Source organism: Mytilus galloprovincialis, chromosome 4 (assembly GCF_965363235.1).
Source record: "Mytilus galloprovincialis chromosome 4, xbMytGall1.hap1.1, whole genome shotgun sequence".
Lineage (NCBI taxonomy): Eukaryota > Metazoa > Mollusca > Bivalvia > Mytilida > Mytilidae > Mytilus > Mytilus galloprovincialis.
This window is the reverse complement of record NC_134841.1, coordinates 69864715-69891968: the sequence shown is the minus strand read 5'-3', so window position 1 is coordinate 69891968 and position 27254 is coordinate 69864715. Positions and strand designations below refer to the sequence as shown.

Genomic DNA, 27254 nt, shown 5'->3' with positions numbered 1-27254 from the left:
AATTAATTTAGGACGATTGTGATAAGATAAAGGATTTACTTTTATAAGAAAGGTCCCGTACACTGTTTAAAGTAAAACTTGACCAGTCAAATATATAAAACATATGCAATCTTTTTTGAAGTTTCTTATTGATTCAACAGTAAAAATCAATCAATCAATCGATCAATCTATCGACCATCAATCAATCAATTAATCGATCAACCAATCGATCAATCAATCAATCAATCAATCAAGCAAATGCTGATACGGATGAAGCGGAAGTACTGACATGCAAGCCAATCACGCATTTGCGTTGATTTATGACTCATTTTGAAGAAGGAATTCATTATGGTTACGATAACTGATGCGGATTCAAATGAAACTGAAATACTGACTTACAAACCATTAACGCATTAGCGATGAAACCAAACTGACTTTTTATAACGAAATATCATTTCTGTATTCCGCTTATATAAATGTTAAAACAAAATATCTTATCCGTGCAGCTAATGGCATATTTTTTAAATGAAATGCTTTACATTATGACCATTGACAGCTAAACTGATAATGATTCGTATTGCTTTCTTTTATTTTCACAGAACAAATAACCTTACACTTTTAAACATGACGTTTTACACATGAAACATCATGTCAAATCTGTGATAGGAAATTGTCATAGGTTATGTTACTATATAAGACAGAATCATTGTGACATCCGAGCCCTTACGACTTGTACAGGAGACACGGTAAGTCAATAAGCTCTTCTTCAAACAACACCACTATCATGATTATAGTCATATTTCTTTTACACTCTGCTTTGTAAATAGTCTGAAAATTCTATGGGAATTTTGAATTCAGAACGTGTATAATGTTCGTTCTATGAATGTAGATACCCATACATGACAGAAGGATTTATAATACAATGCATTGGCGGACAGGCCTTACTTAGTAGGGTCGAATGCACTCTCTATTATTCTTATCACTTTAAATTTTGTTTTAGGATGATTATAGAAAGTTGTGTTTTTTTATTTTTTGATAGATTGTATACCTTGTATGAATCAAATAGGATATATTCTCCGTTACCTCCCATCATCGTATTTTAATATCATGCGAGTTGTAGACAGCGAGACTATGAACAATATTGCATTTCATGTAGCTTTTTTCTCTTACGGAGAGGGGTATTTTGGTTCTACTTTGTTTTTATAAATATTAACATGAAAACAAGGGCATGTGGTATTTATGCCGATGACATAAATATCCACCAGAGAACAATTCAAATTGTTTTTTTTTTTCCTAACAAAATTCTTATCGTGAATCTTTTGTTATTTAAAAGATGAAATGAAGTATTATCGAAATACAATAAACTTGTAAAGGGTTCTTATGTAGCTAGCTTGCTTTGAACCTTAATATGATTTTTAATATTTTGATGAATAAACGGATATAAGCATACCGATAATACTTCATTTAACCAAAGACAAACCAGCAAATTGGAATTCTAATTTTGCTGACCTCGTGCTATTACAGAGAATGAGACAAATGAGTAACGCTACATAAGTTATCACCAGTGTGCCTGAACGGATGTGAATGTAATATAAGCAATTTAAAATATATTTTTTTTTCAAATTAAAATACTTTGAGTAAGTATAACGGCTATCATTGAAAAACGACCGTCATAGTAAATACTTTAATATGATAATATCTGGGGCTGTTGTTCACCGTTTAAATTAGTTTTGGCTGTATGTAACATTGCGATATTGACATACATTTTTTATTTCTGAATTTATATCTTAGTTATGTAAAATGAAAAAAATCCTCTGATTAACTGCAGAATTAACGCAAGGAATAAAGCTTTGAATAATTCTTTTATTTAAAACTGCAATATTTGTCCTTGTCTAGATTTGGTTATTTAAGTTTACACGGGAAACTCTATACAAAAAAATTGAGACTGAAATGGGGAGTGTGTCAAAGAGTCAACAACCCCACCAAAGAGCAGAAAACTGTAGAAGGCCTTCAACACAACGAGGAAAATCCCACATCTGGAGGCGGGCTGCATATGGCCCCTAAATAAAAATGTTTACTAGTTCAGTAAAAATAGACGTCAAACTAAACACCCAAACATAGAAATGAACTAAAATTGAAAACTATACAAGACTGACAAATGCAAGAGGCTCATGATGTGGACAGGCGCAAAACTGTGGCGGAGTTACCCATGTTTAGTGATATATCAACTCTCCCCTATAGCTCTTGCCAATGTAGAAAAAAATAAACACACAGTAATATGCACAGTAAAACTCAGTTCAAAAGAAGTCCGAGTCCGATGGCAGAATAGGTAACAAAAGTAAATAAGCAAAATGACAATGGTACATACATTAACAAAGGACTACTAGCAGTTACTGAAATGCCAGCTTCAGACATCTATAAAACTGATTGAAGGATTATATCTCCCGATTATAACATTTAGTTAATATTTTGACTAGTTTGTGATATCGAAAACCCTGGTATAATAATTTTTGAGTAATACAGAGATTTCTTTCGTTAACATATCCTAACGAAAGAACAGTGTTCATTGTTAGTATTAGCTTTATTTGAAGTCAGTTTAGCGGGATACATCTCTTCAGTATACATTATGAAGTTGTTACTAAGTATTATTGAGAGCCAACATATCATCCAAATACCTAAAAGTGTTATTATCATTTTTTATCAGATGTTGTTTCAATGGGTCTTGGCTGATTTTACTCATTAATTGTAACTCATTCCAATATAGAAATACGTCTGTTATAAGTGGTGCACAGTAAGTCCCCAGTGGAATTCCATTAACTTGACGATATACGGAGTATCCACAGCGAACAAAAATATTATCTATTTAAAATTCAAAGGCAGTTTAGTATCAAAGCAGGTCCACTTGACATAGTTCTTTTGTTTGTTGTTACTATACAAACATTTACGACAAAGTGACACTTTCTCCCTATTGTCAACTAACATTTTTTCACGTTCGTGTTCCCTCGTTCATCTTCTAAGGATGTAAATATTTTCTAAATCGTACACTATGCTTGAGTCTGTAGTGTTTTTTTTTTTTACATTTCAATGAACATGAATAGCTAGTAAATTATTAAATCTGGAATTCCGTTATCAAAAATTACTTGAAACTTTTAATAAATTCTTAAATAGATACAAATATTTGCTATGGAAATTTGTAGGCGATACCTGTTAATGTCTTATTACCAACAGGATACATACTTTAATTTTAATTATGGTGTTGTTTATAGAGCCTGTCGATTTAGATACGAATAATGTAAACTGATCAATCCTTTAAAAAACCTACCCTGAAAGGTTATGAATTTAACACAGTAGTAAGATCAATGAATAATGATTGTATCGGTACCTAACATTGATTTGCAATCAATAAATTACCGATATGAGTTTTGTCCATTGTTCATTGTGTACTCTGATCAATGGTTGTGTGATTGGAAACCAACCCACAAATTATTATTTCTTTACAGAGAAAAAAGTCGTTAACCCACTTTGAAATTTTTCAACGGGATATAACTTTAATTACGACATTTACACTCAGCTCTACAATAACGTGACAGCTTTTCCCTAGACTTGTCTTCCAATGATTTCATTATTGTTCGACCTATAAAAAAATGTATTTTTTTGGGGGGGGATCCCCTTTCACTCTATGATAATATAAGTTTGTGACAAAAAAGAAATAACAAAGATGACACATTTAAGAACATGAACCTTTCCATGAGGTTTATAATATCGACCATTCTCTACTTAAATAGATTAAGTAACAGATTTCTATATTTACATCTTAATTATTTGTTTTATTTTCAAATATATTTTTTTATATTTTTCTTTTAATTCATTTTAACCAAGAGCTTCAAAAACTTTGCTTGTTATTCACCTAAAACGTCTGGTCTTGGTGAATATATATACCAAGAATATGTATCATGCAAGTCAAGCAGGTTAACTGCGAGTACTCTCAGATCTGTTCATTGAGTCTTTTTGTGTCGGGATGTATAAGTACCCGGCCACGTCCACTTGCATTTTTGTCCATCTGATGAGTTAAGCCCTTTTCAACTGATTTTCTAGTTCGTTCTTATGTTGTACTGTTATACCACTTCCCAGGTTAGGGGAGGGTTGGGATCCCGCTAACATGTTTAACCCCGCCACATTATTTATGTATGTGCCTGTCCCAAGTCAGGAGCCTGTAATTCAGTGGTTGTCGTTTGTTTATGTGTTACATATATGTTTTTCGTTCATTTTTTTTTTTTTTTTACATAAATAAGGCCGTTAGTTTTGTCGTTTGAATTGTTTTACATTGTCTTATCGGAGCCTTTTATAGCTGACTATGCAGTATGGACTTTACTCATTGTTAAAGGCCGTACGGTGACCTATAGTTGTTAATGTCTGTTTCATTTTGGTCTTTTGTGGATAGTTGTCTCATTGGCAATCATACCACATCTTCTTTTTTATATTGACAGTACAAATCCTTCTTTGAACATAGGATTTATATTATCAGAATTCATTCTGGCTAGGTAAGATAAAAATTGTTCAACGCAGAGTTATTCTTCCTTACTCTGATTGAATCCTATATTTGAGACTGGTTGGTTTTTTTTCATCTGAAAACTTACAGAAATTAATGGAAACCTTTTCAAATTGAGTTTTGTCAATAAATGAAATTTGACCATAGTCTAATATGTTACTTCGATCAGCTCCTATAATAGCTCTGTAGCGTGCTAACTAGAAGTCCACAGAGAGAGATCTGAATTATATCCCAAAACTGGCTTTAGTTATTAATATTCATCAAAGAGAAGTTTATCAAGAGCACCAAATGAAGTTGCATGGGCTTTAATTGAAAAAAAACAACTTCTCTTGATTTCTTTGCTAGGTCTTTTAATTTTTTAATTTCTTTATATAGCATTTTTACTGGCCGTCCTTTGCGTCGATTTAAACGCATGAACATATACATATATATTCACTTAAAGCTATTTGTTATACATTAAAACAGTCTCTTAAATTGACCATTATGAAGTCTATGAACTAAAAGAACCGATATTGGTATAGGCCTGCTGTACTGTTGATTTTTAGGTTCATAAGTTCATAACATTTATACCTAGATACTCTGATTTACGCTTGTCTCTATAAAAAGATTGTAAATGCATTATATTTTTTTTAGGAAAAGAACCTGACTTCCTTATTGTAAACAGAAAAGCATAAAGCTTAAATATACCTAATACTCAAAGAAAGTACATTGTAAAAGCAATTAGTTAAGGTGTAATATAATTGATGTATTTTATTATTTCAAGCATTCCAAATTTACATGTTGTTAAATTGTTGTTAACAAGCATTACGTGATTGACAAACCCGAACATAAAACAGAAATAAAACACGTTAACTACGAAATACAAGATATATGCCCATGCTTGAACTAGTGAAACTTGTTAAATATATCAAAGGTTAATACTTCTATTTTTATGATATAAGATTTGAATCACTTCCGTTCTTGAACACTTTTTTTTACGATGGATTAAATTAGAACACATTTCCTAAAACAAAAGTACAACGATTTCGTCTCAACTAAGACACAGAAAAAAATATTTCACTGACTGGACTGAAAACACACTAATCGGACCTGAATGACATTTCCTGCATTCGACAGTATTCAATCGAGAAATTTAAAAGATGATAAATATATTCTTATCTTAACTTTATTTTTAGCAAAGAGCTACATGTATGTGTATAATAAAATTGAATTTTCGAAGCATAGATAAAGCAAAAAAATAGTTCCTAATACAATCTTTGGTTAAACATATGAAGGTTATATATCAACGTACATGTATATATAAAGTTTAGCATCTAGTTGAAAGTATGGAGCCCTATTGTCTCATAAAAAGAAAAATATAATCATCTCGAAAGAAAGGCGAAAGATACTAAAGGGATATTCAAACTCATAAGTTGAAAACGAACTGACAATGCACGTAGCAAAAAAAAAACATACAAAATACACACAACAGTCTTGAATAGGAAACATGAAAGTCTTCGTTGCAGATAAAAAGTTTAGGTGAAAAAATATAAATTTCTAGGTAAAGAATGAAACTGCACGGGAGGCAAGTTTTCTGATTTTATCCACATTTTCAGTGCTAGACTGTACACTGTAAAAGCAAGAATATACAAACAAGATCCCTTATAATTTAATAGCCATTGCATATCATTTTATTCTTAATTCCAATAACGTTTAAATGAATTTTTTATCTTACACTCATATTTCTTAAATTTCCTTTCAGCGCCATCATGGGGCCCGGTGTAAAGCTTATGTTATGTATTGTTTTATGCTGTTACCTCTATTTGGGACACGTGACTGCAGGACGAGAGAAACGTCAAATATCGCAAGCAGTCATCGGAGCATATTTGAAACAGGCACTGGTGGAGGCTAATCAAGAACTTGCGCAAATGAAGGCTATTGACAAAATGATGGTAGATCAGGGTAAATATTGCTTCTAAAACAAGTGTGGACACAGATTTGTGTTGTCTGATTGGTGAATTTTGACAATGATATCAATGATACATGCTTCTAAAATATGAGTGTTTCTGTATGAAATACTGTCTCTCCCTCTTTAAGCATGTTTCTTTAAACCAAAGGTGAGGTGATTTATTCATACCACAAATCAATAACATATGACAGTCGTCTTGCTATATGCTATAGAAGAGTATATCTTCAATGCAACCTGTAATAATGTAATTTATTACACAAAATCAGTACATGTACATAAAATAGCCCACAAAAAGCAAGGAAACAACGCTTTTATTTCTGTTCTTCATCTCAAATTCACAATTCTTTATCGCTCTAACACGGAACAAAAACTTTCACCTCACTGCAAGTTTGAGACAGCCTCTATTTATGATATCAAAATATTATTCTGCCAATTGATGTCCTCATTAAAGTCATGTTTCAGTAAATTGTTCGATGTCACTGATTTTTCTAAAATTTTGCATGTTTCTATATTTTCAAAGTTGAGCATGTTTTAAAAACATTATGTGAAGTTGACCATTATTATGCATTTATCTCTTCTTTATTTTAGTTTCATATACTGGAAATCATTAGACAATTGCGAACTTATATAAAGCAAATACATTTTTCAAAATAGTTTCCAAATTCTTGTTTCTACAAAACAAGTTCATAACGGTTGTTATCCGATCATTTTTTGTTTTAGATTTGTATGAATATCATAGGGTAACTGGAATTGTTTTTCGTATTTAAAGACTTTGATTGTCAAGTACAAGCAAGGATTTGTATAGTAAGATCATTACTATCTTACTATACAAATCCTTGGTACAAGCAAGTATAATATTACTGAAAACCAACTTGTTTTCGCGACTTTTGCGAGTAGACAAATAAGGCGAAAATTAATCGTCGTGAATATGTATTTTTTTTTTTACCTTTCCTTATTTAACTACATCAGCACGCCTGGTAAACCATCTAATCTCAACCAAATGTTGAGACGGTAAAAAATATTCTGGTACTTCCTGTTGAGCTTTTCTGGTTCAAAATATCCAAAATAAACATAGGGTAGGTCGACTTTTCGTCAATTTACTGAAAATCAATGATTGTTTTGTAAAATAGGAGAATGTCATGCCATAGATAAATGATAATTGTAACTAATATGTCTCTTCTTGGTTCAAAATATCTGAAATTGAAGTCACAATCACTTTTCTCCTACGGATTATCATGTTTACTTTCTTTGAATCCGATAGAACTGCTATGATATTAATGATTTAGCAAGAAAATATGTCGATTATTTGTTTTTTAATGCTTTACAATAACCACTTCTGTAAATTGCAAGACTATTTGATTGTCAAGCCTAGTCTTAGCACAGAAATGAAAAATTCTAAATGGTTGAGATATAAAGGTATTGGTTGAGTCTTTCTGTCACAATGTTGAGACTTTCTGGTTACTTTGTGTCATGAAATATATTACTGTTAAAAACATTGGCACTTAGGTTTCAAAGTTTAAATTAACTATGACTGGCAACCCAACACGCGTGCATTTTTATTATATAAAGATAAAAACTATTAAAATAGCTATGCTAGAGTTTATTTCAACTAATCAAAATGTAATTTCTATTGTAAAAATATAGTTATTTCCCAAAATGAACAAAGAAACTTTATCAGTGCGCGGTACTATTCGAGATAACCTTTTTAACGATTAACTTGATTTATGTTTTCTGTCTGTGGTAAGTTAAAATCTGAATACAGATACAATTTTAAGAATTGCCGATAGAAAAATGCATGCCTTTCAAGTATAAATAAGATAAGTTTATAATATATAAAACATTAATATGATTTGGAAGAATTCGATTTCTCACAGACATTGTTCAATGCCGAAAATGCGTATTACCTTTATAAAGAAATAAAATTATTAAAAACTAAACAATCGAACAGGACCCTCTTCTCTAGGTTTGTTTTTTCGTGCACATTATTTCAGGATGAGTTCTCACTCTAAAAGGTGGTGATCATTTATTTGTGAGCAAAAGATGTTATTTTTGTCATTATAATACTGATCACAAAAACAAGCCTTAGATGTGATTCGATTTTAAAACTGCTATATGCAAGTACTATAAGTGACGTCCAACTTAGTGTAATCACACTTGTATTGAAATAATTGTAACTTAGATTGATTTTTCACAACTGCATTCAGGGCACATCCTTAATATTTGGTAATATTCAGCAACATTAATATTATACCCCGGACCCTGTCACACTAGGCCAAGATCGCACCACGATCTCTAAAAAAAATGCTTTTGACGATTGCTGCAAGTTATGTTTATTAATTGACATCGATTTTATATATATCCTTATTGGTAATTCAAAATCCTATATACCTTAGTATAAGACAAATAACGGATACAAAACGGACACATAACGGACGAGTATTGTAAAAAACGGACGCTTACCGGACCTTTCATCCGTTGAACGTCCGTTCAAAGTTTTGAACATGCTCATTTTTTTCCATCGGACAGAACGGACGTCGACTGATAAAGCGGACAGTCCGACACTGAGCGAAATGAAACAGATATCGACCGACGTCTAACGGATAACAACATGCGGCTTACGGACATGAACGAATTCAAAAAAAAAAAAAGTTATCGGTTCGGCGTCCGTTCGCGCTATCTGGTGAGGTGTGACCGGAGTTTTAAGCACCAGTCACACCTTATTGGATAGCGCAAACGGACGCCAAACGGATAACTTTTTTTCAATCCGTTCATGTCCGTTAGACATCCCTTAGTTTTCGTTTAATGTCCGTTCAGCATACGTTTTATCCATCAATGTCCCTTCTGTCCGGTGGAAAATTTTGAGCATGTTCAAAACTTTGAATTAAGGGACGTTCAACGGATGAAGTGTCCGTTGTACATCCGGTAGGCGTCCATTTTTTACAGTATGTGTCCGTCCCGTTTCCGTTTTTAATCCGTATCTTCATCAACGGACTCCCAACGGATATCAATTTTGTCAACGGAAACCCTTTTCTTTTATCCGTTAGGCGTCCGTTCGTGCTATCCGGTACGGTGTGATCACAGCTGAAATGAGAAGTAAACACATCTAGACTTAGATTTAGAATAATGTGTTAAAAAGGGACAAATATTAACTGCGGGACAATACCTGGGGTATACTATAAATATAGATATAAAAGAAGATGTGGTATGATTGCCAATGAGACAACTCTCCACAAGCGAACAAAATGACACAGAAATTAACAACTATAGGTCACCGTACGGCAAATCCCATACTGCATAGTCAGCTATAAAAAGCCCTAAAATGACAATGTAAAACAATTGTAGCGAGAAAACTTACGGCCTTATTTAAAAAAAAAAGGAAATAAAACAAATATGTAACACATAAACAAACGACAACCACTGAAATACATGGTCTTAACTTAGGACAGGCACATACATACATAATGTGGCGGGGTTAAAAACATGTTATAGCGGGATCTCAACCCTCCCCTAACCTGGGACATTGGAATAACAGTACAACATAAGAACGAATAAAAAAAAAAAAACAGTTGAAAAAGGCAACTCACCAGAAGTACACAAATACAAGTGGACGTGTATATCAATTTCATTTCAAAAGCACACACGGCGTGTCAATCTAGTACATAGGAGGGTTTATATTCGTGCAACATTTTCATGTACTCGTCTTGAATATGCATGTAGTTAGACAATGGGCGTTAATGACTCATTCAAACACCAATACTACAATCTTTGCAGTTTTACTCCTGTTCATATTGATTATAAACATATAAAAGACGTTATAGAAAATAACTGACCCACTGACATTTACTTTGGTGAAATTGCTACCCGTTGATATATAATTTGACAATGAAAAAGAGACCCATTCCTGTGGCACGTCTATGTATTCTTTATAAAGAAGGAACCACATACCACGATATGAGGCTGTCAGAATAAAGGTCGAGTGTTGAAGATTCACAGTTAAGCACTGATTATGTAAATATAGCGCAGGGGATGCAAATTGTCTCCTGCTAACGATTTTTAAAACCAAGTTCTGTAGATAAAGTGATACGGTTGTATGTTGATGTTAACACCAGCACTACAAATGTAAGTGGAGCGATGTAGATATCTAAAAGCTAGCTATTGAGATGTCAAGATAAGCGATGTAGGAATAAATTCTAGCTTTTGGAGATGTCAATTACACCATTATTGACTATAGCTTCTGTGCAAAACTGCATCTCAAACGCTAGACTATTGATCTCCAGCGCTAGAACTTTAATACTTTAAAAAACACACAGTTAATAAAATTGAGAATGGAAATGGGGAATGTGTCAAAGAGACAACAACCCGACCAAATAAAAAACAACAGCAGAGGGTCACCAACAGGTCTTCAATGTAGCGAGAAATTCCCGCACCCGGAGGCGTCCTTCAGCTGGCCCCTAAACAAATATATACTAGTCCAGTGATAATGAACGCCATACTAATTTCCAAATTGTACACAAGAAACTAAAATTAAAATAATACAAGACTAACAAAGGCCAGAGGCTCCTGACTTGGGACAGGCGCAAAAATGCGGCGGGGTTAAACATGTTTGTGAGATCTCAACCCTCCCCCTATACCTCTAACCAATGTAGTAAAGTAAACGCATAACAATACGCACATTAAAATTCAGTTCAAGAGAAATCCGAGTCTGATGTCAGAAGATGTAACCAAAGAAAATAAACAAAATGACAATAATACATAAATAACAACAGACTACTAGCAGTTAACTGACATGCCAGCTCCAGACTTCAATTAAACTGACTGAAAGATTATGATTTCATCATATGAACATCAGGCACAATCCTTCCCGTTAGGGGTTTAGTATCATACCATCATAACATATATGAGAAGAACATAACCCGTGTCATGCCAACAACTGTTTTTAGAATAAATGAGTTTAGTTCCGATGCAAAGACCTTATCAGTGACTCAATATTAACGCCAAAATATGCAATCTTTAATGACTTGACAACAGTATCGTAATTATATCCCTTCTTAATAAGTCTATTCAAAGGTTTTGTAAGTTTCTGAGGTGAATACTGACACCTTTGTGCTTTATAAAGAATATTACCATAAAAAATTGGATGTGAAATACCTGAACGTATTAGAAGTCTGCATGTTGAGCTATATTTACGAATGATGTCTTTATACCGATGATAAAATTTAGTAAATGTTTTGACTAGTTTGTGATATCGAAAACCCTGGTGTAATATTTTTTCAGTAATACATAAATTTCTCTCGTTAAAATCGAAAACATTGTTACATACACGAGCGAATCGTACAAGTTGAGATATATAAACACCGTAAGATGGTGACAAGGGAACGTCACCATCTAAAAACGGATAATTAACAATAGGAAATGAAAAATCATCCCTTTTATCATAAATTTTAGTATTCAGCTTTCCATTAGTGATATAGATATCAAGATCGAGAAAAGGGAAGTGGTCATTGTTAGTATTAGCTTTATTTAAAGTAAGTTCAACAGGATAAATTTCATTAATATACATACTGAAGTCGTCATTATTGAGAGCCAAAATATCATCCAAATATCTAAAAGTATTATTAAATTTGTTTATCAGATGTTGTTTCGATGGGTCTTTGCTTATTTTTGTCATAAATTGTAACTCATAACAATACAAAAACAGGTCCGCAATAAGTGGTGCACAGTTAGTCCCCATTGGAATTCCGATAATCTGACGATATACGGAATCTCCAAAGCGAACAAAAATGTTATCTAGTAAAAATTCAAGGGCATATATAGTATCAAAGCATGTCCAATTAACATAGTTGTTTACTATTTAGACTCTATTACAACCAAAGGTCTCTTCAGAAGCTGCTGTCATAACTACAGACAAGATTTAAATGAAAGTTGGAACGTTTTGACGGTTGTATATGTAATTGATACTAAGCTATAGTTGAAAGTTTCATTCACCAGAAGATCTCAGCATTGTTCCAGAATATCTCAACCGATACCAGAAAATCTCAACATTACATACTTTATAGCATATTTCGCTTTATGCAATTATATAAGTAAAGAAAAAGAAAAAACTGTAATTTTTTGTTTATAAGGTTTTAGAAAAATACTAATTCACTGATATATACGTGAGTTTATCAGTGATATCGCTGTCATTTTGTCAATAGCTGACTGCACTGGCCACATTTACCTGCTGGAGAAAAGTCATTCCGATGTCATTTTAAATCAGATTGGTCCATGTTATACACGAGAGAAACCCTAATTCAATTATCTATGGCATGACATTCTCCTATTTTACAAAAAACGCATTGATTTTCAGTAAATTGACGAAAAGTCGACCTACCATATGTTTATTTTGGATAATTTGAACCAGAAAAGCTCAACAGGAAGTGCCAGAATACTTTTTCCGTCTCAACCATTTGGTTGAGATTAGATGGTTTACCAGGCGTGATCAGGTAAAGTAGAAAGTCGCGAAATTTAATAGCCGCGAAGTGGACTAGAAAGGGTTACACGCAAAATAAAGTATCCGCAAAAATAAGGGCTACCTGGATTTTTTGCAAATTAGGTAGCCCTCAACTTTATGCAAATTAGTTGAGCAACGTGGAGAAAATATCATGGTTGGGGGCTAGGTGTCCAACAGTTTAGCAATTAGAGTTGAGGGCTACCTGGCAGTTTACAGTATACACAGCACGAATCTTTGGCATCAACCATTTTCCATTGATTCCATAACCTCGAAAGAAGAACGCATACTTTGATTTGACACGTTTTTATAATTAACTGAATAAAAGAAAACAAAAGGTTTACACCAATAAGACAACAACCCAATGACACAAATAACCAACAGACATCTTTAATTTTCATGATTATACTTTCATTAAATGTGCATGTTAAAAACAATACAAGAGAGTCCAATTAGCTTGTAATAAACTGTGACATTGCCCATTCTCAACCTCATTACTTCTAAAGAAGAACACAAACTAAGATATTTCCCTGTATAAGAATAGAAGAAGATATAGGGTTAACACAAACAAGACAGTAACCAATTGCAAATGACTGAAATAACCAACAGATATTTTACATTTTATTGTTCATACCTGAGACTACTATAACACATGTGTTATAGTAGTCTCAGTTCATACTATCTATAAATGTTAAATTCTAAATAAAATTTTCTTTGGTACTCTATTCACCTCATTACCTCTAAAGAAGCACACAAACTAAGATTATTCCCTGTATACGAATAGAAGAAGATATATGGTTAACAAAAACAAGACAGCAACTCAATTACACACAAATAACCAACAGACATTTTACATTTCCTTGTTCATACTATCTATATATGTTAAATTATAAATAAAATCATCTTTGGTACTCTATTCACCTATAGGTATTGATGCACCCGCAGGAAGTAGATCTTACTCTTGGCATCTTGGTCGTTTCTTGTATACTAAAGATGCAAAGAAAGTTAGGATATTGTCTGATAAAGCCTGGGTTACTGTCAGGACAACAAAAAAACTGGTCGAAAGGTAATTTATAAAAAAAAAAAATAGAGAACGTGGACACCGTTTGTTTGAGAGTCGATGGAATAACTCGCTCCAATAATTTGTCATTTTTAGTCAAACTTTCCTTATTTCAATTCAACTCTCTATAGTCAATTCAATAATACAAGGATGAAACATTATTCTAATCAAAATAAGAAAAAAAAAAGCGCATGGACAGTTGGCAATAGATTTGGCGAGGAAAACTTAACTTAAACCGCGAAGATTATTTAAAACTTTAGAATCAAATATGTGCCGATTGCAATAGAAATTCATCCGTAAGAGTTATATATTAAACAGGACTGGCTGGACGTTAGCAGAAGTGCAGGTGAACCCATACATTGTCAATGAATGGAGATTGCAAGTAGCTGCATCATGCCCTTTCATGGAACCAAAATGTAATCCATACACCCGATACAGAACTGCAGATGGTGCCTGTAATAACTTAAATGATCCAAGTCTCGGAGCTGCCTTAACTCGTCAGAGAAGAATGATGGACAATGCTTACGAAGATGGTAAACGATGAAAATATTTTAGTATACATAGATTTTTCCTTTGTTGCTATGTAACATGTTTGTTTTTCTTTCATTATTTGTACTTTACTAAGATCGTTATTATTCTTGTTTGATTTGTTTTACATTTGTCATTTCGGGGCCTTTTGTATCTGACTATGCGGTATGGACTTTGCTCGTTGTTGAAGACCGTACGATTGTTAATTTCAGTGTTATTTGGTCTCTTGTGAAGAGTTAGCACTGCCTTTTTTAGAATAAGATATGGAGCTATAGTAAGATTTTTAAATTATAGGTGTCAATTTTAAATTTTTTATAGTATCACCCTCCTTCATGCAAAGGTGTCAACTCGGTGAAAGATCGAAGACTCTGAACTTACTCAATTGAATTATTCAAATATTTAAAATGTTCTATCTACAGGTGTTGATGTTTTAGCTTACACAATGTTCTATCTACAGGTGTTGATGTTTTAGCTTACAATAATCCTGAACTTACTAAATTGAATTATTCAAATATTTAAAATGTTCTATCCACAGGTTTTGATGCTTTAGCTTACATCAATCCTGAACTTACTCAATTGAATTATTAAATTCTTTAAAATGTTGTATTTACAGGTATTGATGCTTTAGCTTACATGAATCCTGATTTTTTTGTTAAAATGTTATATTTACAGGTATTGATGCTTTAGCTTACAAAAATCCTGAACTTACTCAATTTAATTATTCAAATTTAAAAATGTTCTTACTACAGGTATTGATGCTCCAAGGATGCACTCAGTTCTCGGAGGATACCTGCCTAGTCCTAGAATTGTAAGTAATGTCATGCACAAGAGTGACTGTTGTCCACAGTTCAGTGACCGCCTCGCTGTAGCAGTTATGCAGTTCGGACAGTTTATAGAACATGACGTCATATCTACCCCAATGATTACAGGTAAATGTAAATTATGTGCCGGCGTAAAGAGAACATCAATGAACAACAGATAGTTCTGATGATCTCAGTTGGTACGGGCACACCATAAGAATTGGTTAAAACCAGATTTCTGCTTTCACAAATGTCCCTCTCTCTTTGCAAATATATCTAGATCATAAGAATATCGTAAAAATAAAACACAATAAAAAACCTAAAGAGAGAAGTACAAACATTTTTAACCGATATTAGTTAGTAAAGCACATGTGTAGCTCTTGCTAACGAAAGTTGTTAAACATTTATTGATTTAAAACATTTCCCTTTCCAATGTTTAGTACTATTTGCTACATTGCAAAGAAAACAGCCTCTTTTATTTACAAGAACAACATATTTACAAGGTGCTGAAAACGAATGCACATTTTAAGTAATAAAAAAAGTAGATTGTAATGTATTGATAAATGCAGGTATAGGCTCATTATGATCGGCTTCGTTAGAACTGGAAAATCAAAATCTAAAAGAGGGAAAGATATATATAGTTACACAAAAGTTGAAATCGTCTCATTTTGTTGCACATTTTAGGTTCATTTTTATCACTTCATCCAACAAATATAATGATACCATAAATTTAAGTTTTCGTTTGATTAACTTATTTTGTTCTATTTCAGGATATGAAGGAGCTGATATTCAATGTTGTGATGCACCAGCGCACATTACTGCCCAAAGGTAAGTTTTGGAAATATCTAGCCTGACCCCCTCCACCAAACTTCCTCTTTGTGTGAGCCAGGATCCCAGGCTATTGAATATCTTATATTTACAAAAGTGTGTTTATTTACGAATCTTTTATTGTTTCAAAATGTTCTAGAATATAATTAAGTAAGCTTATTATTAAGTTTTTTTTTCATTTGTAGGGCAGCCTGTCTTCCAATTGCTATCCCAGCCAATGATGAACGATTTAAGGACAAGTGTATGAATTTTGTACGAGCTGTACCAGGACTTAAGAAGAACTGTGACATGGGTATATCATATTTTATAACTGAATCAAGGTAGCAATGAAAAGGCATTACTCGAAAAACATCTAGGACATGAAAACCCCAGACGAAATAGACAAATAGCAGTCCCTAAATTGCTACACAGAAACTATATATTGAGCAATACGAGATACGCAATTAATAAAAAAACGAGGGAGGAAGTGACTTATGAAGTCCAGGAGGATATGAGGTTCCTGCTCAACTTGTGACAAACATCGTGTTACTCCTGATAATATAACGGATGAAAAACCTTTTTTTACATGCGCTTCACAGATAATTTGTGTGAACAAAATGTAATCCGTGATGAATGTAAAACAAAAAACAAACCAGCAACTCACAAACTCTAGTTCAACAAATGTTGATTTTGAAAATTGTTAAAGATCGTTTACCGATGACTTAAAGTTGCTAGCTTCTTATTTTATTTAGGTTCTTGCGAAAAGTTGTCTAATTGGTAATCATACCACATCTTCTTATCTCAGTACAATCTTTTGTGGTGGATAGGCTCCTTCACTGTTGAACAAAATTCTAATACACCTAAGTCAAGACAATTCGCTAAGCTAGTTCAACTGCAGGGATAAACACCAATTCCAAAATACACTTAAGACAGAGAGAACACAACGCTAGTGACATGCATAACTCTCAATGAGCACATATAACAAATAGTGTCTCGCAAATCCAACCATCCTTTATATTAAGTCCTGCAACAGCAGCTCAAATAATTGATTAAAACACTGTCTCCAAAATTGATGTCTCAAAAAAAGTATTGCTTTCAATAATCACTTTTACAATAGACCAAGACAAAGCTGAGTAAATCATATTGACACTTATATATTACATACCAAAATACAAGACTCAGATTGATAGTGGTGTTCCATTCTCCTCTACTGAAATTCCATCACATATTTTATAACAACTTTCAATTTTTAACAGGAATTAGATCACCATTAAACCAAGCTTCAGCATATTTAGATTCATCCCAGATTTATGGTACAGACACAGCGGAACAACATAGATTACGTGCAGGATTTGGAGGTTTGAAAATAATACTTGTTGGTCGTATCTAAAATATGCATGGCAGTACAATGTTTAAAGTATAAATCCTTCGTGGCTCAAAATATCTGGATAATTTATGTTTTTCAATTTGCAACGACTTTAATTTTCGTTTTGTTTCCATATTTCAGTGTTGTTTATTTGTGTAGCATACTGATAACATTAAAAATAAAATATGTTTTTGTAGTAATCTTTACAGATAAACTGCATGCTCGATGCTCAATGAAAAATATGTCTTGTACTAGTATACTCTTGTATGATCTTGTATTCAGGTCGAAACACGACATATCAACAACAAAATATCAATTTGATATGGTCTATATTGTTGGTCAACCAGCATACAAGCCTGAAAATTTGGAATATCACTGGTAGGCTAGGAACACTCACCTAGAAACTGCTTATCGTCGCTGGGCTTCTAAAATGTTGTAAATTACAAATTTTTCAAGAAAAAAATATCTCACAAACAGGCTTTGAAAATTTTGGCAAAATGCATGCTTCCAAAATGTCGTATGTAAACTTGAACATTTTTGTAAATAGCAGTGAAATAAAAACTTTGACATTTCTGGATTATCCAAGAACTTAAATTATTTTCACAGAAATAAAAAAAATGTATAATTATTTTTTTCCCAAAGCCATTCTACAATGATTTTCAAGTTTTCATACAACATTTTGGAAGCAAACTTTACAAACAACTGACATTAGCAATTTTGTAATATGTCTTATTTCACACATTTTGATTGGTCTAACTGCACGCTATTTTGTAATACCAAAGATTTCCTCCCGCCCAGACCATTGGTGTCAAAAAGTATTTTTAACCAAAAAAGTCATATACGACATTTTAGAAGCCCATCGACATTATAAGCTAGACCAAATTTATGCCCAAGTAGCGTGGAACACTTCTTTGGCGAAACACGAGGTTTAACGCACTTATTCCCGTTTAAAAGAAGTCTATTATGCATCCATGCATCCAGTACAACAGTGCATACTTTATGATGGAAAAGCTCACGTTACCATATATTTCAAACCCCAGGTACTCTAAATGTAATACTTGAATTTGGAGTATAAACTATGGTGGATAAAGTGATGACGATAGATCTTTATATAATTATAATTTTGTTATTGTGATTTAGGAATCAATCAGTTATTATATAAAACTTGACAAATTGAAACATAGCAAGCAGAATTTTTTAATGTATTTAATGCATTTTAAGGTTTGATGAACATTACCGTACTGGGACTTTTACCAGCAACAAGTGAAGATCACTGTATTAAAGAAATGAACGGAGACTACTGTATGGACTCGGGTGAGCTTCGTCTGTAAACGGGTGATTTGATTGGACAACGTGGCATTGTTGAAGGGCCCGTTAAATTCATGTTAAACTTACTTTTTGCTCTTTGCACTTGCATTTGACTTTGCTATATATAATACTATGCTAAACTTAGCAATAATATTCGAATAAGAGTAACCATTATGCATTTTGATAATTGCCAAAGTCAATCTTAGATTTTACAATCGCAAATACTAGTATAGTTTTTTTTATCGTCTATACTAATGCCTCGCTAAAAACTCAATTTCGACAGTAAAATCAGCGACAGTTATAGTACCTACGACTTCTTAGGACTGACACAACTATGTGATGCTGTTTGAGTATCCATGAAAACAGGGGTTAAACACCAGTTCATTATAAAAATGCATCTAAAGCTTTCTTCGTCTCGGTTTAGATGAATGTTCTATGTTACCAGGTGAGTAAATAAATGGAAATACTGAACACAAAACTACAAACAACATCATACAAATAATATGGTTTAATTTCTGTATCGCATCGGAAGGCATTATTGGATAATTGAATACTGGATACCAGCATACATGTACTAAGTATTTAAATTATCTTTTAAGGTGACTTTAGAGTAAACCATGTACCAGGGTTGACAGTTATGCACACCATATTTGTACGTGAACACAACAGACTTGCCACGACACTTTCACTATTGAACGTCCATTGGGATGACGAAACCATATTCCAGGAAACAAGGAAGATTATCAACGCCGTACAACAACATTTAGTTTATAATGAACTTTTGCCAACAATTTTGAATTACGAATACATGACAAGGTATTTGTAAGATTCAAGATATATATCATGTTTAACCACACCCTGTAAGCATTGGTCACATGGTCCCGTCTTCCTATCCAATATTAAGGAATACAGGGGAATGAGATAAAGACCTTTACAAAACTACATATTAGTAGTTTATAAATAAAGTTAATAACTTGGGCTTCTCTCGTATATGATCTCTGGGGTCATCTCTGTACATGGTTGATTGACCACACCTTGTCAGCATGCTGTATGAAAGAAAAAAAGCAAGAAAGATTTGTTTGGTTATAACGGATGCATGCATTCTCCGTTAATGTCCACATAAACTCTGGATGCATATCCAAATCCCCAATTGAGAGGAATTATACCCATATCTATATATGTTTGCAGTAAAGAGTTAATGCCAATTTCTCTTTGCTCGCGTACTTTTGTTTGGTTGCTTAACCTGATCTTGTTTTCAATATTTATGTTATGAATTACATGTGCACATTAGGCAGCAGACCAAAAAAATGAAAAAAAAAAAATACGCTGTTTGTAATATATCAGTGTCATTTAAAGCTAGTAACCTTAAAAAAAGTTTGTTTATATATAGTTTATAACTTTTTGCATTTTCTTGCTTTGCTTTGCAAATCTAGTTAATTTTCAAATGGTTTACACAACATCATTATTTAAATAAACACATGTATATTGTTGTCTTTCATTTGCTATAAAAATGGACAATATTCATAAGCTCTCTTTCCTTTTTCTATAGATATGGACTATATATTGCTAAGGCCTCTTTGCTCTTTCCTCTTTCTGTAGATATGGACTGTATTCCAAAGCTCAGGGCTGTGAGGATACTTATGATATGAATGTCCAAACAGATATTATGATGGGTTTCTCAGGTGCCGCAATGAGATTCCCGCATACCAGGATTCCGAACGTTCAAGCAATGGTCGACAAACAATTTCGGGGACGAATGGACGCCAGAATTTTTGATACTTTTGACAAACCAAAGTTTATCTTACAAAACATGGGACAAGCCTTGAATGATTTTGCTAGATGGTTGACAACTTTTCCACAAATGAAGGACGATCGGTTCGTTGAATCAGGTGTACGAGATAACTTGTTCATGGACGAGAGTGGAAAAAGTTTTGATTTGATATCCTTAAATATTCAGCGTGCAAGAGAACAAGGAATTCCTCCTTACAATGAATGGCGAAAGTTGTGTGGGTTACCACCTGCCAATTACTTCTATGCTGGTCAGGGCGGTTTGGTAGATCACAAGCCTGATGTTGTTCATTTAATGTCTACTGTTTACAAGTATGTACATTTGGTGATGAATAATTTGTCTTAGGTCAACGAACTACCGCAATTGAAACGTGATCAAGTAAAAATAGAATTTTAAAAAGTTAACGTTTAATCGGTTTATTGAAAGGATAGAAACTTTAAAACCTGAACAGATTTCTAATGAATGCGGTGACGCTGAGTGTTGATCCTTCGTCATCTTTCTGTTTACCGAATACTTACAGTGGGTATCAGTAGTGATCATTTTAGCCCACAGTCCGCCTGGTTAAACTTCTTTATAAATTACCGATTAATTAAAAATGTTATTTAGTTGAAACTGTGAAACTATAAAAAAAAATATTAAAAAATAAAAATTTCCGGTATGATTACATATAAATATTATATGTAGCGAAACATGGATAACCAATGAGGGAGTTAAAAATAGCAGCATCAAACATTTTAATAGAAAAAGTAAAATAACAAAAATATCGAACTCCGAGGAAAATTGTAAAGTCACTGTATTGAATGTTTGCTGTAATCGGATTTCTAATACACGAATCGACATAAAAGAAATCATGATCAGTAACATATTTTAATTCATCATTTTCTCTGTTTCAGACATTGCGATGACATAGATTTGTTTACTGGAGGTTTAACAGAGACGCCACTTCCTGGAAGTCCCATCGGTCCAGTATTTTCTTGTATTATAGCAACACAATTTGCAAACCTTAAACAAGGTGACCGATTCTGGTACGAAAGAGATTCCCCAATTACAGGATTTACTCCTGGTAAGTTTTACATACAATAACAATCTTTAGATGTCATATGGTAAAGCAATTTGAAATTTCTAATATACCAAACAAAACATGTAAGTTTTTTCAAAGTGTAATCAGAATTGTTGGCATTAAAGTTGGAAAATCCATTACTCCATTTATGCAGATCTAAATATTCATTTCAAATTAATGACGTAATTGGAATAGTTTCGCAAGACTCAATGTGTTGTATGTTTCATTTCTCGATAATGGGAAGTTGCACGTCTCTCTTTGCCGAAGTCACACGTCCTTATAATACCAAAAGATAAACATGTTTCTCGTTTGAATTGTTTTACATTTGTCATTTTGGGGTCTTTTATAGCTGACTATGTGCTTTGCTCATTGTTGAAAGCCGTACGGTGACCTATAGTTGTTAATTTCTGTGTTATTTGGTCTCTTGTGAAGAATGATCTCATTGGCAATCATTCCACATCATTCCACATCTACTTTTTTTTATATGTGAATAAAAATCAGATTCTATTTATATAATCATAAAAAAGAAATGCCAAGCAACTTTGGTATGACATTGATGAAACTATGTATACATTAGTGAGTCGATTACATAATAAAAATACCTTTCCTTATGCCGTTTTTCTGGGTCTGTTACACTGTGGACCTAAGCACATCGTCATTTTTAGAATGATATATACTACCATCGGTTTCATTCAAACAAGCCTTAGTCCACTGTTTTACCCGCCACTAGAGCTACCAAATATGTATTCAATTATAAAGTAAAAGAATTACACATGTACGTATAGCAGAGACTTAGTATGAAATTCAAAACAGTGTAGCTGTGGCCATTGATTGACACATTAAAATCATTCATTGACTGGGACAATTTAGGTGAACGTTTGTATGTAACGACCAATGCTCACTATGTACTTTTAAAGACACTTAAACTATGGGGTCACCAAAGGTTCTCAACACCTAATTAAGTAATTCGAAAAATTAATCAGAAATAACACGATATTTTGATTTATATCAATTATATAAATCAAAACACAAAGGTTATTCCTGATTAATTTTTCGAATTATTTTATAATTAAAGGCGTTAAGAAACCTTTGGTGACCCCACAGTTTAAATGTCTATCGTAGGTACGTCATGAACAGTGGTTGTTACAGACAAACGTTCACGTAAATTGTCCCAGTCAATGGATGATTTTGATGGGTCAATCAATGGCCACAGCTACACTGTTTTGAATTTCATACTATGCTTGACGCCATCACCTTAATATTTATATGCATGTTACAAGGCAATAGAGGTGTGTCCTAGTATGCATTTATGTGGACCCAGGTTTATTCGTGGGATAGCAATTTTCGTGGATTTTATCAACACAGGTGCTACACGAATTTAAATGTTCAAACGAATTACACTTTTCTATTGGTTTGTATGCAGACTTACGTTTTTTGATTGAGTTAAGCCTGCCAATTGATATTTTATCGTATGTTTTTCTATGTTGTGATGTTATGCTATTGTTTCAGAAAAAGGGGAAAGGTTTGGTACCATTAAAACGTTTAATCCCGCTGCAAATATTTGCACCTGTCCTAAGTCAGGAATCTGATGTACAGTAGTTGTCGTTTGTTTATGTAATTTATACGTGTTTCTCGTTTCTCGTTTTTTTTATATAGATTAGACCGTTGGTTTTCCCGCCGTTTGAATGGTTGTACACTAGTAATTTTGGGGCCCTTTATAGCTTGTTGTTCGGTGTGAACCAAGGCTCCGTGTCGAAGGCCGTACATTGGCCTATAATGGTTTACTTTTTTTTTTTTAAATTGTTATTTGGATGGAGAGTTGTCTCATTGACACTCACACCACATCTTCCTATATCTATTTGAAAAAACCCACATAATCAATTTCTCCGTCTTTGAATTGATCTCATAACAATTTAGTTTGATGTCTTATTGAATAGAACAGCAATTTTGCTTCGAATTCGGAAAACAAGATATCTTTATGTATTGTAAAATTACTCTGTTTAAACAGTAAATAGTTTTGCCATCGTGTAATATTTATTGTTTTTGACACTTTACTTTTGTTAATTAATTGATACTTTGTAAATAAAGTAGTATACTGCTGTCAAAAAAACAGTATAAAAATTGTCTGTAAAATGGCGCAGTGCATGCGAACGTATTGTGCAACAGATGCAAGGTTAAACAACAAAGTGAGAAAAGGCTATCAACACATACAAGCTTGAGAGATTTATTATATCATAATGGCACACATATATACAGAAATTGGCACGGTGTACTATTGTTACCTCAAATGAATCAATCAGATTTTGCAGTATAACATAGTCAGCAGATATTTCCAATATTCTATCATAAGAAATATGCTGGTTTCTGCCAGAAATATCTAGGACCACATCATATATTTATCTAATTTAAAGACCAATTTATGTAGTTTTGTATTAAAAATATATACAGAACTACTATAAGATATTATATGTTATCACCTTACTACATATAACATATGAAAGTGGCCCTTTTTAAAGAACTAAGTATTCGAAACTCACACTAAATTTTTTTTAGGACATTTGGTCTTTTTAGACATCATCATGAGGCGATTTTAGTTTAACATTTGTAAGGACACCTTGAGACTATTTATAACGAATAACATAGAAACATGAACGTCTGATATGTATTTCTTTTCAAATATTTTTAAAAACTAATATAATCGTATACACGTATACTGCATGTTTTTATTAAGATTTTCATAACTGTATTCTTTTTTTCTCTATAGCTCAAGTTGATCAAATAAAGAAAACAACGCTTTCACTTGTTATGTGTAAGAATTTAGACTTCCCGTTCATCCAAAGAAATGCTTTGCTTCTGCCAAGCCAAGAGTAAGTAGTCTCAACTTTTCTTCCATTTAGTTTGTTCAGTGAAGATATACAGCTAACCAAATAGCGTAGAAAGTAAAATCACAAAAATACTGAACTCCGAGGAAAATTCAAAACGAAAAGTCCCTAATCAAATGACAAAATCAAAACTTCAAACACAAACGAAAGCACAGTTGTTAAAAAGACATTAACCACAAAAATATAATAACTTACAATCTATAGATATACCACAGTAGAGAATCGGGAGAGTATCCCATATACCTGCACCTATGAGTAGGGACCGAGCAGTAAGACTGTTAGTTCTTCTACAATTTATTTATAACTATAATGCACCTAACAATTTTATACATGTTACATATATGTTAACTTAAAGCAAAGTCCGATTCACATCTTTTGATTTCTTTTACAGAAACCCGAGAGTGAGATGTGACTCCATGCCTGAGATTGATTTAGACTTCTGGAAAGTTCCAGCTTTTAAATAATGATGTAGAATACTTAACAAATGTATAAGAATGCCCGATTCTTATGTTTTGAACTTTAATCTTTTGCTAATGATATGTAAATATTCATCATGTATACGCTCATTAAAAATATATTCCGGGATATGTCATCCTAAGTGGAGATGTTTTAAAATCATTTAAATTATTTTTGATCTATCGTCCGTCTCAAATAATTTGGTATATCTGGAACCGTGGAGTTGATTTACGACCCAGAGTCTCGCATAGTCGTCATCATCATTATAGTAGCAAATCTAATAATAAAAGAAGATGGGATATGATTGCCAGTGAGACAAATCTCCAAAATATACCAAATGACATAGAAATTAACAACTATATATATAGGTCACCGTACATCCTTCAACAATGATCAAAGCCTATACCATATAGTCAGCTATGAAAGTAATGAGATGACAAATATAAAACAATTTAAACGAGTAAACTAATATGTAACACTGCAACACACGACACCCACTGAATTACATATTAATTCAGTGGGTGTCGTGTGTTGCAGTAATATATGTAATTCAGTGGGTGTCGTGTGTTGCAGTAAACTAATATGTAACACTGCAACACACGACACCCACTGAATTACATATATGACCCACTGAATTACATATATGTAATTCAGTGGGTGTCGTGTGTTGCAGTGTTACATATTAGTTTACTCGTTTAAATTGTTTATATTTGTCATCTCATTCTGTCAGAGTTAAACTAGTTTCAAGGCGCCAGCCCTCCCCTAACCTGGGACAATTTTGTAACAGTACAACATCTGAACATACTATAAAAATCAATTGAAAAAGGATTAACTCATCATATGGATACAAATAGATATAGATCTATCAAATACACAAAGTGGACGTGGACGGGTACTTGTTCATCCCAACGACAGAAAGACACGTTAGTTAAAAACAGATGACAGCTAGTTTAAAGGCAATAACAACCAATTAAAAAACCATGCATCTAAGACAAAATTATCAATCAGTACATATTATACACATCCAACATCCAGTTATGGATTTAAGTGTAAAGACGCAATAAACAGTCTTGAGATAAGCATTACATAGTGCAATGCCGAGATACAGGTACCAACAGATTGTGGAGCCATCTTCTTCTTCTTCTTCCAGGTAAGGAACCGGATTCATTGCTGAATGTTGATGGTTCCGCGCGAAAACTTTACGCAGTGTCGGGCAACACAGAGAGATTTCTCTTGGCTATTTACAAATTACATTTAAAACGTTCGCAAAAAATAATGCATATACATAACAATGATATTTAGTTGGATTTCAATTTACCGATAACAAAATCAATATTCATACCAGTAAAAACAATACTCAAAGATCTAATTACAATGTTGAATTGGTAACCTTTTCGAACGTTTATTTAAAGAAACAATAAATTTATCTGGATGGTTTTTAAATTTCCGGGTTCGGAAAACAACGTCTCCGTAAAATAAGGATGTGATGTCCCGTTTGAAATAAGTTTTCTAAAGGTACAACCAAACTTCAAAACTAAATCTTTAAATCTATGGACGAATTTAGTATAGGTTGGAAGTAATTATTTGTGGTATCGAAAAACATGACTTAATAATTTACCAGTAATACGTACATTACGTTCATTAAAATCCAAAACATCATAACAGACACGGGCATAGCAAGAATGAGTTGTGATATATAAACACCATAAGAGTGTGCCAACTAAAGAAATACATACATTAGATTATCTTTATTTCAAGAGGATAGTCCCAGCAGTTAAAACTAATCTTCATGAGAGTCATCAAAATAATAATAACATATCTATAAGTACAATATTATAATGATATAATACACACTATACAATTGTATATCGATATTAAGGAAAAACTTGGAACAGCACCACACAAAAAAGAAAATTTAATTCTAAAGTGGAGAACTGTGATTATTGGTATGCAATGACTGTCGATTGAACAATTTGATTTATAGAAAAACTAAAAAAGCCGAGCATCACTGATTTTGCTAATGTTTTCTAAATAATATTCTACAGCGTGAGTCGAGGCTAGCGACACCTACTCCTTTGAAATCAAGGCTAGTGACATATACTTTTAACTATAATGAGAAAGGAAAAAATACCATTTTAATGTACATGTAATAGGGTTAAACACTTGCATTGTTAAAAGATAATGATCAGGTATAATTTATTAATTGGTATAGACTATATGCAAAGAAAAGGTTTA

General features: G+C 32.9%; 1 protein-coding gene across 2 annotated transcripts; it reads left to right on the top strand.

Annotated features, from left to right (window-relative positions):
• The first annotated feature begins 638 nt into the window (after positions 1 to 638).
• Positions 639 to 25181, top strand: LOC143072833 (peroxidase-like protein). 2 transcript variants are annotated; one of them, XM_076247939.1, is made up of 14 exons: positions 639 to 725; positions 6270 to 6469; positions 13891 to 14029; positions 14342 to 14556; positions 15301 to 15480; positions 16122 to 16179; positions 16365 to 16471; positions 17415 to 17516; positions 18746 to 18838; positions 19432 to 19648; positions 20432 to 20932; positions 21515 to 21684; positions 24446 to 24548; positions 24955 to 25181. In XM_076247939.1, the coding sequence occupies exons 2-14, from the start codon at positions 6277 to 6279 to the stop codon at positions 25025 to 25027; spliced, it is 2151 nt and encodes a 716-aa protein (XP_076104054.1). In that variant the 5' UTR covers positions 639 to 725; positions 6270 to 6276; the 3' UTR covers positions 25028 to 25181. The 2 variants fall into 2 exon arrangements, with proteins under 2 accessions (XP_076104054.1, XP_076104055.1); XM_076247940.1 differs by having other exon boundaries at positions 18746 to 18843; positions 19437 to 19648.
• Positions 25182 to 27254: the final 2073 nt, after the last annotated feature.

Coding starts and splice junctions, on each gene's coding strand:
- LOC143072833 (XM_076247939.1), top strand. CDS start 6,277: ATGGGGCCCGGTGTAAAGCTTATGTTATGTATTGTTTTATGCTGTTAC. Junction 14,030..14,341: donor ACAAAAAAACTGGTCGAAAG/GTAATTTATAAA, acceptor TATATTAAACAG/GACTGGCTGGACGTTAGCAG. Junction 21,685..24,445: donor AATTACAGGATTTACTCCTG/GTAAGTTTTACA, acceptor TTTTCTCTATAG/CTCAAGTTGATCAAATAAAG.